This window comes from Falco biarmicus, chromosome 1 (genome assembly GCF_023638135.1).
Source record: "Falco biarmicus isolate bFalBia1 chromosome 1, bFalBia1.pri, whole genome shotgun sequence".
Classification (NCBI taxonomy): domain Eukaryota; kingdom Metazoa; phylum Chordata; class Aves; order Falconiformes; family Falconidae; genus Falco; species Falco biarmicus.
Genome location: NC_079288.1, coordinates 66,482,192 through 66,496,376, shown reverse-complemented (window position 1 = coordinate 66,496,376; position 14,185 = coordinate 66,482,192). Strand labels below are relative to the sequence as shown.

At 34.9% G+C, this 14,185-nt stretch overlaps 1 protein-coding gene across 2 annotated transcripts in view; it reads left to right on the top strand.

Annotated features, from left to right (window-relative positions):
• Positions 1 to 14,185, top strand: part of TUSC3 (tumor suppressor candidate 3) — a 137,927-nt gene that overhangs the window by 64,894 nt on the left and 58,848 nt on the right. For both annotated transcript variants that reach the window (XM_056326628.1, XM_056326627.1), the window contains exon 6: positions 7,675 to 7,764. In XM_056326628.1, coding sequence (XP_056182603.1) covers positions 7,675 to 7,764 — 90 coding nt within the window. The remainder of the gene's footprint in view (positions 1 to 7,674; positions 7,765 to 14,185) is intronic.

Below are 14,185 nucleotides of genomic sequence, written 5' to 3'. Positions count from 1 at the left end.
AGTTAGCACACCAAAATAGATGTTTGTGTCAAAAATCAAATAAAGATATGTAATCAGTGGTACTTCCATTGCTTAACCATGCACTGTTTCTCTGGAGACAGCAATTTTATTCCAATTTCATACCTCAGGGTTTCTTATCAAAAGTTTAATGTTTGAATGTTTTGGGGAATTGTGTTGTTTGTCTTGCAGAGGTTAAAAATCAGTTCTTCAAATCAAGAATCATTCTATTACAATCTTCATTCAGTAAATAGTTGAAAGACATGTAATTAACTTCCTAATTTAATTAAGAAAATTAGCACATCAATTCTTTCTTAAAATACTTGCTGTTCTCCTTAGCAGCAGCTGAATATTTTACATCTGAACGTAACTGTAAATTGAAAGTAGAAAACTTGTAATCACATTCAACTGAACCCCTGTGGACAGGGTCAAAGTCCAAATGTGATCAAATATTTAAAGAGATCGTATTAATACCATTCAGTAGTTGTCACCCTGCTGATTTTATTGACAAGCAATAACAGTTGAAAGAAATTAAAATGGCATTAATGCCATTTATTGTTGTAGCTAATACTATTTCCTGTAAAATTCTGTTTAGTTTAAACTTGAATAGCATTTAGAGGATGTTTTTGTGAAAGGTCTTATGTCTGAAAGTATATAGCAATTAATCATGCCGTTGACCCAAGGCTTCCCTTTTTTAGTCATTACTGTTCTTTTGCCTTCACAATGTTGTCAAAGCCCCATACTGCAAAATGATGTTTTAGCAGAGCTCATGCAGTTACTAGAAGTCCTTTTGGTTTTATTCCGACCCACACAGACATACAAGTTAATGTAAGTTCTTTTTGGTGAAATCAGCAGGGACTCCAGATTGCAGACTTTTGTACAGATCACCTCGGTTCTGAAACATGACTAGAATGTGTCAGGATCCATAGAAGAAAATGGACAGTTGTTCATATATTCATTCTAAGGTGTTGTGTAGTTATGATTCTCTTACATGGTGCTTTTTTCTACCAGTGAAACTTAAAGCTACACTTTTCATAAAAGCTCATTAGAAGCAAAAATGGAGAAGATGGTGTCTGGTTAAGGGGAGAGAGTCATGCCTAACAAAATGCTTTTATGAAGGATATAAATAACTAATAAATACTTAATTTTAAAGGATTATATTCTTCATGAATATTTTTTTCTTTTTGAACTTTAGAAAAAAAATTAAACAGGGAGAGCCTGGCAAGATGCATAAAAACTACAGGAAGCCCATGTTTTTGACAGGGGTATTGCAATTATTTTGTTCCTTATTGGCAGTTCTTTTTATAGATGTTGCAGAACTGAGAAAGCACAGGAGCTTTGTTCTAAAAGCTGTAGCTTTAGGTTTTAGTGCTTTTTGAGGAGATGTACTGCTAGAAAGCCAGCATTTATTAACCATATGAAAAATAGAATTTTTAATTTCAACTGAAATTCTTTCATAGATATCCTGGAATTCAGTAACTGAAAACTGTTTCATTACAAAGACAAATCTCTTATTTTGTTTTCCTTGCTTTTTAGAGCTTCTTAGTTTGCTTTGAAGAGCCTTTACGATGATCTCAAAGATCTCTTCCAACCTAAGTGATTCTATGATTCTATGCTCCCAAATGTTGTATTCTTTTTATTTAAATGAAAAATGGAAAGTGCCGCTCTGCCTGGTTGAATGATCTCTTCCTAAAAATTAGAAAAAGATTTTCAGCATGAAGTGCCTCTGCTGTTTTTAGCAGCAGAAGAACAGAGGATCCCAGAAATGTTGAAAAAAAATATATATAAAAATATATATTATATAAATATATATTGATACCAAAAAGCTGTGTCTCATAGATAATGTTACCAGCACTGTTTTAGGAGAATATTTAGGAATGCAATTTTTAGTGATCCATCTAATGGTTTGGATAGACTTTCAGTAGCAACACCAGAGCTTTCATCTCACACATTGATTCTAATGCCATTTCACACAAGACTATTGAATTTGTTTTGTCCTCAACGTTAATTGTTCAACAGCAATGCTATTAGTTTTATCCCCTTGTTGAAGCACTGCATGCAGACTTTGGTAGTATCTTGTATGCCTTAGGCATTTTTGCTTACAGCATTACCCAGAAGAGTTTTAGAATGGTAAACTAGGACAACTGAGTCACGGTACATAATATCCCAAAAGATGTCTTTTGAGATCACATCCAAAATCTATCCCCTAGATTATTTTAGACTTTAATTCAAATCCTACTGTTCATCTGGATATTTTTCCCTCTGACATGCTGACACAAAGATGAGGAAGGACTCCAGTCCTTAGATATTTGCAGAGTCCTGTCCTTTTATACTGATAACGTGAAGCAATTCAGATTCTTGTCAAGACTGTTCATTTCTTAAGCAGGGAGAATAAAAGGTCAGATGGTATAAACTGGGCAAATTTCTAACATTTTAGATAAGGAACTGCTACGTTTTAGACAAGAGTAGTGTTGCTGAGAGTTTGGTTGGTTGGCTAGAGTGTGGACTACTAGGGGGCTTTTTAAAGCATTTTCTTTACCAGGCTGCGACTGTGGGTTTCTGCATGTAATTTTCAGTTTTATTTTATGTGTATATTTCAGATTTGCCTGTATAACTGCACAATCTGGGGAGGCAAAGTCTGCTCAGATTAGAAGACTGCTGCCTAGGAGTTGACTCTATTGGGCAAAATATGTCAAGTCACTTGAATGAGGAGATAAAGCATGTGTTTACTGTTGTCATAACAGTTAATGGTTATGAGAAATGTGTTCTGTGCTGATACACTCCACAGTACCTATGCTATACAGTACATTCATCATCAGTTACTGCTCCAAAAGAGCTTGAAGGGTATCATGGCTACTAGCGGCTTCTTTAACCCCTGGTGGGAATGAGGATATAAAAAGTAATGTGTTTTACTCAACGATACACCTAGAAAATGTCAGACTCTACGTGAGTAGATAGGCATCTCAAGAGAACAGCAGTAAATGCAGGTTATTAATTTCCTTTTCTTTCCATAGTTAGAGGTTTTAGAGATGCATAGTGCCTTTTAAAGATACAGGAGCCCATTCTCTTTGCTTCTGTGTCATACTGTCCTTGAATTGTATATCCCTTAGAACTCCAGTAAGTGACAGACTGTCATTCAGAAATTGAGTACAGATCTTGCAGCTCTGTAGCCTTCATTGAGTACAAAAGCAAAGTTAAACTTGATAAATAGGATTAAATTTCTTTAAAACAATAATTGTGAAATGGCTGAAACATATTTACAAAACAGTATAGAAATTAAGTACAAAACTGGCTCTCTGATTCTCTCCTTTTTTTGAAACCATGCTTGAATTTATATGAATATATGAATGTAGAATTTAAATTTTTTTCTTGTTACAAAGTATTTGCTGTGTTCTGAGTTCTAAACTTGCAGAGAAAAGTCTAATGATCTGCTTCGTATAGTATCTGCCAGTAAGAAGCTTCACTTAAAAATGCATATCAAATGGCTTTTTAAGCCTGTAGTAATTTTGTTTATTAAACTGGCAGATAGTATTAAACAAAACTTATAATTTTGAGAAAGTTATGTATTAAATCCAAATCATTTGACAAAGCTTGCAAAACCAAGAACAGTTGAGACATTCTGCCCATGTACCTGTAAAGTTGTGTCTTGCTAGCAATTCAGTGTTCTGGTGGGGCTCTTGATACTTACTTACCCTGCATCTGTTCTTAGGAGCCTTGTGGTACACACAGGTGAGCTCAAAGCCGTTTCCCTCTTGGTGAAACTAAAGCTGAAATCATGCACTGTGAAACCATGAAGAAAGTACCACTTGCAATTAGTTAACAAGGACATTGTGTAGTACTGTCTATGCATACAGTGTACTCACCTAGACTGGTAGTAGGGGTTAACTTCATTGCTACTACAGACATCCTGTGGACATTTGGTCCTGGAACTGTAAGATGTTGTAGCAAATCGTTGTTCCTTCCCTCTCCATACTACACCAGCCAATAATGGAGGTTTACTTTGTATACTTTTATCATTTGGATGCAGAGTAAGATAACTAAATCTGGAAGCTCCTAAAATAGCTAAACCCTGAACTCCCCTGATAATTCAGGTAGCATGCAGCAGCTAAAGTGTTGTTCTTGGAGCATGACAAGGAGCAGGGGGATGAAAGGGGTATCCGTGGTACTCTTCTCTGTACAGCTACTGAAGTACAGACTCAACTCTGGATAAGTGGAGTTCAAAGTCTTTCTAAGTGCTCAGAGAAAAACACCTCAGCTTGAATCTTTTCCTGTTCTACAGTTTTCACCCTTTGTACTTTGAGATGATCCAAAACCCCTGCAGAATGGGGCCCTTTCTCTGCATATGAATTGTTCCATTGAAATAAATGCAATATAAACCCATAAGGTAAAAATGAAGTCATTAATCACGTGTCACAAGTTGCTTATTTGTAAGAATGAATTTGGTGAAGTTTTATCCTGGGAAACAGCAGCTTACAGTAACAGAGTGAACAAGGTGTTTCAGAAATTTTGGATCCCAAAGCGTGGGATCCTATGGAAACTATGGGGTTTGGAATGGCAACCCTTGTGTATCAGTGTGATGTGTCATGTCTCATAGATACATGCATCTGTTCTACAAATAAGGGTGTGTATTTCAGGAGTATTTTACAAACAGTAGAAGTCTGTTGTTTCCAATGCTTTTTTTACCCAGATGATTGCAATAGAACAGAACACAGCAAAATGAGCTTGAATGTCAAGTGCTATCTGTAGCATAACAAATGCTTCATTAAGGGATATGAAGGAAATGCTCTCTTCTTAGGATACTTTAAGTAGTTGAAGAGTGGAAGAGGACAAGGGAGAAGCTGGAGAATGTTTTTTGGCTCCTGAAAAGGTCATTTTGAAATACACGGTAAAGAGGTGCATGGTGAAAGGAATTCATGGCAGATCCAGGATTTGGTGAATTATATTAGTTTTCTCAGACACTTAACAGTCTGAACTGAAAAAGTATGAAATGAAAGATGACTTCAGGATAAGCAAACATATTGTTAAGTCTTTCCTTTTCAATAATACTAATACTTGGAATTTTTGTTTCTCCCTACTGTTGTGTCTTCTAGATATTTTTTGTTAGACGCTACTATGTTGTGAGACAGTGTATTTGTATTGGCAAGCATTAAAGATCTTAAGTAATTTGAGAGATTTATCTGTTTTAAAGTATATGACTGTATATAAACTGGGGTAGGATTTTTCATCTTTCTGTATGGATGCAAATTTGACCCTAGAGAATGTAAATTATATACAGTAATTTAAGAATGAGTAAAATGACCTCTCATGGAAAACTCACTTTGAGAGCCACAGTTTGTGTACTCTATGTATCTGTTCTTTTAATGTGTTACTTTTCAGCTAACATTTGGCTTTCAGAATTCTCTTTCATCTCTCTTTTGTTACCCATGTTTTCAGTTTCTACACTTTTTTACTTTCACATAAGCGATCTCCTGTGTGATTCATCACCAAAATTGCAGTATAAATTTATCTGCTAAAACAATCTGCAAGGTGTAGAAATAACTGTTACCCTTTTCTAGTAATGTAAGCATATACGCTCTTCATTTCTTTGCATATTATTCATTAAAACATAATCCATTTCCTAGTAATCACTGCCAGTATGCTTTCATCTGACATATTAATTGCATTATTGTTGCATTGCAAATCTTGTTAAGGGTAAAATGAAATACATCTTATATTTAAAGGTACGTGTAATGAAATCTTAACACTGCAATGAAGAATTATTATTAAACCCGATAGGAAAATGTAATTTTTTTTCATAATTGTCTTTTCCTTTCTATTATAAGGCCAAAAAGTCTTAATAGTAACACCATGATTAATATTCTTATGCACACACTTTCTAGTACCTTTGCCTTTCTCTGATGTCACAGTTACTCTTCCACTGTTTCTCTCTGGATCTTGCTATTATTCGTTGGCTTCGGTGTGGGGAGGGGGTGCTATGGTGAGTTGTTCCAGATTCTTTGCTGGGAGGAGTATGCTGCTGCTGCTTTCTTCCTCCTTGCTCTATGGTCCATTTGGAGCTACTTTTACACTTTGTGCTTCCTTCACTGATCTGCAACTACATTTTACATCAGATTTTACTGGGAAAATGGGGATTGTCTTACATTGGATGCTTGTCCTTTGTTCTCTTTGTTACTCTAAAACTGGTTTTGACCAGTTCCTGTATCTGTTGCCTAATTCAGCATTGGAGTAATATTTATAGGCTTGGGGTCTCTAGTGTAATCCTGTGCCCCCTTTCTTATCATTCCATACTGGTACACGGCATCCTGTGTTTCCACTTTTATTGTCTCTGCTGTCATCCCATGCCTACGCCACATGAGTATGTTGGTCATAATTGTTTCATCCTTAGTAGAATAGAAAAAAAATACTAATATGCCATACAAAAATAAGCAAAAGTAATGTAAACTAGCCATAGTGACCTGGTCTTTAGAAAAAAAACCTGCTGTTTCAGCTAAACAAATTAAGAAAAAACAACAAACATCTGGGAAAGCCAAGACAGGTGTAGATAAAGCCTGACAAGACTCAATCCTAAGGCCTTGCAAAGTTTGTTCAAATCATATTGCTAGAGGTGACGATGCTGCGTTTATGGGGAATACAGAGCTACACTAGCTTACATTTGTTTCATGAATGTTACTAAGCATTCTTTAAAGAAAACTACAGGTTTTTAAGTAAACCCTGGTTTAGTTAACCATCATGGTATGATTTTTTATATTTGTGGTCCATCTGCTTAAGTCACTATGGCTATACTGTGCTGGTGGGAATATTGATGTAAAGTAAAAATCAGCATACGTGTAAAAACTATAATTAAATTATCTTGGAGCTTTTGTAAGCATTATCTGTACTGATAAGTCAGAAGACACTTAGATAATCAGTGTTTCCCATTTTGGCTTTTCTAATTTGGTAATAAAAAGATACTATATTTTCCTCTTTAAGGTAGTCATAATGACTCTTGCTAGGACTATGATGTCATGTAGATTCTACAGTATGACTTTCTACAAGAATTAATGTCAATTTTTACAGTTGTCATACATCCCTAACCTAACTTCACGCTTCTTTCCATAGGGAATTTCTCTTTTCCCCAACTCAACCATTGTTACTTGTCATAGCTAGAATCAATCACAGTCATACAGGACATACAATGAGAATTTCATTAAATGGAACAGACTCTTTTTTTATGACTGAATTTTTTCTTATGTTTTTATATATAATTTCATCCACCTGAGAGCAAACAGTTAAGCTAAACATTTGTATTGGAATAGAGGCAGAAATCATTTCATGAAAGGTTGTATAAATCTTGAACACTAGTTTGCAGAACATTTCAGTTAACACCTACATCTGTGAGCACTTTTTGCTATATAGATGTGTAAATGTGGCAATTCCAAATGCACATAAAGACAGGATTATTTCAAATGAAATTTTGAAAATCTCTGTCTTGAGCTAACTCATTTTCTAGCAGAAGTCATTAAGAATTTTGAAAGCAACACATGTGAAAACCCTATCCTAAAAATCAAATAGAGGTAGATACTCTATTTGATTAGGTAAACAACTGCTTATCTAAAATGAGCATCACCAGCTGAATGCTTTTCTATTCAATTTGTCTGGGTAAATAAATGAGTATATTTTTTTTCTGTTTTTTTCTAGTGTGTTGTATTTGCTATGACATCTGGTCAGATGTGGAATCACATCCGTGGACCCCCATATGCACATAAAAATCCTCAGAATGGACAAGTGGTGAGTTGCTGCTTTTAATTTTATTTGGAGGGGAATTATTATCTAGCTAGTCACTTCCTGCAGTGAATCTACAATTTAAAATAATTGAAGTTCCATAGCATTGTGTCGGTCTGTCAGAATCTTAAATCTCCCTTTGCAAGCAGAATCTGTTTTGGAACTTCAAATGTTAGGAAAGTGCCATAATCTTTGATTTGAGCAATGACATGGGTGGCCGTTTTTCAACATTTTCTCTATCCGGCTGTAGTGAATGTGTTATAAAATGCTCCACACCACACAGTTTCCACTCCCCAAAGGTAAATGGATATTGTGTCTTTTTGTGAGGGAGCATGTTTCTACAAAGTGAAAAGCATGTTTATTTTTCCTTCTTTTCAAGCTCCATTTACACAAACCTTTGAGATTTGTAACCTCTTATCTTCCTCTTTCTTGAGCATTTTAGTTGGAAAAGGAGTTGGCAAATATTTTGATGTGCTTTGTACCATTTTTCGTCACGCCTGTAACTCTTCCACAGAACTTCATGGAATGCTTTTTTTTTCTATATCTCTTTACTTCAATTTAAATTCTTTATCAGCTTTACTAAGAAGTTACCACTAGTTGACTAAAACCAAAATTATTGTTACATCCTGCTACTGTTGACTTTGAAGGAATTCTCTTACTTGTTCTTTCCTGCTCGCCAGTTAGCAAATGTTCATCAGAGTTCAGAAGGAGAAACTCTCTTTGTGTCCTGAGAAGCTGTTGCACATAGAGTGGTGCACTTCACTCATAAAAGGGAAGCAACAATATGTTTATTGGTATAAAACAGCGATTTAACAGAGTTTGATAGTAAATGTGACAGTGGTTTAACAAGATTCGATGGAAAGGTACACTTAATTGTTTACTGCACAGAGGTCAGGGTTAAGACCAAACTGCCAGGGAGACCCTCCCATTGAGTCACGAGGTTCAGGAAGGGTGTCCTTGCATTCTAAACTCCTTCTCATAGGGGAGTTTAGGTGCCGCTAGATCCAGCCTTAGTCTCAGGCTTGGTCAACAGTTTATATCTTAAGGGTTGTATGTGCACAATCAGTCCTTTATACCACTTAGCTAAGATTTCAGTTTAGCATGCTAATTAATCACTTATTGAGAATCTTTTGTGGCAAGGAATCTCTCAGCCTTGAGGAGTAACCTTGAGAGGCGTCCCTACTCAAGGGGACATCCTGTCTTGCATCCCACTGCCATGCAGGATTGCTCAACAGGCCCTGGGTGTCTGCTATGTGCGGAGTAAGAAAATTGACTCATAGTCATATTTGCATACTTACTGCTGAAATTGGTTTCTTTCAAACTTGGCTTGAGTTGGAAGGGCACATTGTTCAAATTAGCTCTTGGCTATTTTGTCATTATCTGTCTCCCCTGAATTCACAAGGTAAAGAGGACCTTGGCTAGTGTCTACCACTCTTTGTTATTTACCACTTTTTAAGCAAGTTGTTGGGATGGAATCTATGAAACTTGCAGTGAACTTTAGTGGTCAGGGGGCTTTTTTGTAACTAGTGGCCTGTCAGGCGGTATTCATCTTTGGCCGTTACTAGTTAAAGGAGACTGATGTATGTCTTCAAAAAATAATTTGGAGCTCCCTTTGTGTTGTGTCTTAATTGGAGTAGCCAAAAATGACGGTTCGAATTTCATTACTGATCTGCTTTTTATCAGGAATGTTGCAGCATATTGCTGTCATAAAATGACATAATTCCATCTGTCAACTTTGTTATGTGGAAGTAGAATTGATAGTGTAATAAATAATCTCCGTAAAACATTGTGTTTATAAAAATTTAGAGTTTTTCATTGCTGCCTTGCAGTATTAAATTTATGATGCTTTCCTACGGAACAACAGAAAGGAGAAATACTGCATAGGAAAATCACAGTTTGTGACATATTAGTTTTTACCATATCCTGTTTTATATATCTTGCCCTTCTTAAAGACTGGTTTCTGAAGCATACCCTACATGAAATAATTTTAAAATATCCTTTTAATACTTCCTGAATTTGTGCCATCTTGTCTCAGTTTTCAGAGTGTGAACTCGAATCCTATCTGAGTCTCTGAAAAGCTACTAGTTTGGGAGTGTTATCATACACAACTAAATAATGAAAATAATGATAAAGATGGTTTTAAGTTCTAGATACTAACCTACTGTATTAGTCAACATATGTTCTTTTCTGGTTTTGCTCCATTATATGACTTCAGGTAAGTTATTTTGTGCCTCTGACCCACTTTCCTTCCTTGTTCATATGCATCAGTACTTTCACCTCCTTGGAGCTATGTCTATGTCAGTAAGTAAAACCAGTCAGATTCTAAGAATTAAAAAAAAGTATAGGTGCAGGATCACCAAGTTCCTGATTTATTTAAGGTATCACTGACCAGTATAGCTGTAACTCAAAGCTCTGATTTTTACCAGTGCTAGAAGCTTAATAAGTATTCTATAAACCTTTACCTTTTTTACATTGTGGCTTTGGTTGTGGGTTTTTTTCCAAATAACACTACTGAGCATTTCCCTGTTGTGTTTTTCTATCACTTATCTATGTTCCCTTGAATTTGAAGTCATAAAAGTGCTTATCTAACACTTCTGTGAGAGTTATTCAACCATGATATTTCACTGTAACACCATTTTGCATTGTCAGCAACTGCTGTCTTTACATCTGGATGAAATTTAACTCCTCACTTTCTTTCCAATGTCTAAGATATAGTACCAATTCTGAATTTACATGCCAATCTTGTACAAGGATTACTTGCATGTAATACTCTGAAACTTTGTTACTAGTTTTGCCATGCAAAATTCTGTTTTTAAGAGGAGGCATAAAATAGCTCACAAAGCTTAATTGTTTTATTGTTACGTTGTAACATTAGTACATTCATATGTACTAATTCTTAGCTTTTCTTATTTCATAGGAATTAGTGGTTCAGTTCTCTACTAGCTATAGAGCCTGATACGCCACCAGACTTTGAAAGTGATAACATTCTGTCTTTATAAACTGTTCCTTGCCTCAGGTATCTTCTATTATTTGCTCTGTTCTTGTCATAATTTTAGATGACACTTCATTTCTTTTCCTTAAATTCCTATATTTTTTTTCACAAGATGAAAAGACACTTGTTTGCTTCCCTTAAAACAACACAATATACTGGTTGCCATTATCTTGTGCAAATAACATTACTGGTTCTTAAAATGTTTGGCTAGTGCACTGCATTTATGATTATTTCCTTGATTACGTAAACTGCTTCAAGTCCATGATTGTATTCTTTGAATGGAGCTTTTAAACCATATCTTTGTAGTTCTGGTGGGTCTGTTCTGTGAAGTTGATGTGCTCTCCTACCGAGGTTGTTGCAGTTATTTCCTTTATTCCCCATTGCCATCAGCTAATTTCAGGTTTTGTGTCCACATGAAAGCAGTACCAAGTTTTTATGTAGGAAGCAGAGTCACACATTACTGCTGTTCTTTATTTCAGTTCCAGTTTAGGTTGATGAAGCTGGTGCCAGTCTTCTGTCTTGACACATTGTTTATCTTTTGTATTTCTGAAGTTGTCCATCTTCTGCCTAATGATTTTAGGCCTTTACTGGCTGCGTGACACTAAAATCTGTACCTATTTTACCAGGATTGCGAGTGAAAATTAAACATCCCATTGGTGTCTTTATATAAGCATTCTTGGGAGACTTCTAGTTTTTATTAAGAGCTTGATTTGTATAGAGCTGGTAGTGAGACAAATAGAGACCTGGAGAAAGCAATTATGTATTTTTGAGCCTTCTGCAGAGGTAGTTCTCTTGCTGTATAATTGACCTAATAGCAAAGAATTCTCATTAGCTTTTCATCAGCTTTTAAACAAATAGCAGCAATGGCTAAGAAAGCATTTATCTATCCAGGGATTAGCAGCTTTTTTTTTTTTTTTTTTTTTTGTACAAATTCTAACATTTTTATTGTGCATTATGCTCAAGATTGCATCTTTAAAATGGTTGAAAGTTTGCTGTAAATGAGAACAGGACAAAGGACAAGCTTGATCTAAAATATTTAATTAAGATGGTTTTGAAACCTTGTATTTTTTTTTCCTTCTCCAAGAAGAAATTATTGGGAGTTGGGAAAGTTTTTGTGTGAAGAGGAAAATACAATATTTTTATTGTCAGGTAGTAGGTAAGCAGATGCTTTGTGAGGTGGATAATGGTATTAATTGCCACTATAGTAATCAGATTTTTTTTTTACATCTTATATTTTAAATTGTTAAAATTGCTTAAAGGTAACATAAATTATGTCCTTAGGAAGTAATTTATATCTGATTAGCAGATCTTTTAGATAGAACACCTTGTAATATCAGATCAAATATAAATATTTGATCAGTTGTGGAGTTTATTCAGTTTTCCTTTTTTCTACGTACCTTTCAGTTTTACAACCACTGATCTTTCAGGAGCAGTCTCTAAAATACAATTTTTTTAATGGTCTTATTGATATGTACGTACTAATCTGTATGTTTCTGAAGCTAAATGAGAAATATATTTGACTGTTAATATCATTAAGGTACTCTGTAAAAAAATTATGCTTAGAATATTGAGATTCTTAATTCACATTTGTCTTCTACTGCTAAGCAGGGCAAAATGTCATTTATTAAATGATATGCTTCTGTGTTTTCTGACATGATTTTTTCATATAAGTCTAATTAAAATAAATGGAAATGATTCCTGGAACAGCTTTAACGAATGACTCTCCCTTTCAAGATCATTAGGTGACAGTAAATACATTGTCCTTTTGCCTTCAATCTCTCTGGAAGCGTGTTTTTAAAGTACAGTCACCAAGATTGTATTTATAATGCATGACTTTTCTGAAAGGGGCCATATTGCTTGGTAGCAGTTTCAATATATAGAAAAGTCACTTTACTGTGTCATATGTTATGATATATTTGTCTTGTTTTGGATAAAAAAAAAGTTCATATAGGTTATTATGTCAATATCTAACATGATATCCAGATTGGTGTCACTTAGACCACAGCAATATTTTGGTGCATCAGTTGACAATAATCACAACCATAGTGCTATTGAAAATGCTTAATGTTTTATTGGAATAGCCAATTATTTGGGTCAATATGCTTGATAGAAATGAGAAGTAGGTTATTTAAGGTTATTTATGAGTGTATTTAATGAAATGGCTTTCCTGTGGTTATCAAAACAGTGAGTCCACTCAGAAGCTAAACCTAGTAAAGGGTTTCTTAAGCCTTTAATTTAAGCTTCTGTATTGATTTAGTCTAAAAGCAACAATTGGCAGCGTAAGATGTTGAGCTACTATAAAACAATCTTAATTCTGTTAACAGGTCAGCACATTAACAAATGGGCAAATCATGTCTAAACTGGTCTTTGGAAAACTGTAAGACAACTGTCCTAATTTTTGAGTTGGCAAGGATGATTGTAGCTGGCATTTCAATGCCTTCCTGTATAACACATTCCTACCTTGCTATTAGAAAAGGGGGAAACCTTACACAGTATCTGGTACCCTTTTTTATAGTGGAAAAAATAGGAGGTCAGAAAATGATTGTGACAGAAGGGTTGCTCAGAATAAGGCATTAGAATCTCTAAACTCTTAAAATGGTCAATTCTTGAAGCATGTGTAAAAATTCATATAGTACCATTGTATTGCAAGTACTGCCGTTTTGGGTGAGTAAAGATGGAGCATGTTCCCATCAAGTAAAACTGGATTCTAGACAAGTAATCAGGCAGCAATTAGTTTATCATGATAAAATCCAATAAAATAATAATAAAAAAGTTAATTTTAATTGCTGCTTGTAACAACAGAAATCCAGTTTTAATTGACTGATACCACTTCCAACTAACAAACACGCCTCCACTCCCCCCACCCACCTTTTGCTAAGTGTAGATGGGCTCCTAGAAGCGATTTAGTTTCATTTGAAATAATTGTTTTGTAAAGAACAGCTCTTTTTATGTCAGAAGTCAGGAAGAACTCAAATATGTGAAGTTATAAAGTATTTGAAGATAGAATGATAATAAAATACAGATTTTTTATTTTTTTTTAAGACAGAAAAACAGAATGACACAAGGGAAAAAACCTGTTCATGTTGTTCTGTTACTACTAGAAAAAACCAGACATTTCCTTAAACCCAGCTTGAGTGTCAAGTAGGAATCTAGTTTTTCTGTCTTCCTGGACTTTACTTGTTGTGTAGATGTTCAAAAGTAAGAGCCTTCTCTAATACAATAATTTTGATTGCAAGGTACCTCTGAGCATTGTCTAGTCCAGTTGCTTGTTCAAAACTGGTCAGGTTGCTCAGGACTTTGTCTAAGCAAGTTTTTAATATCTCCATGATTACAGATTTCCCAACCTGTTCCAGTGTTTGACTATCCATATCATTCCTTTAATTTTACCTTTTCTTTTTTTTTTCTTTTTTTTTAATTCCTCAGGAACAGTCAAGG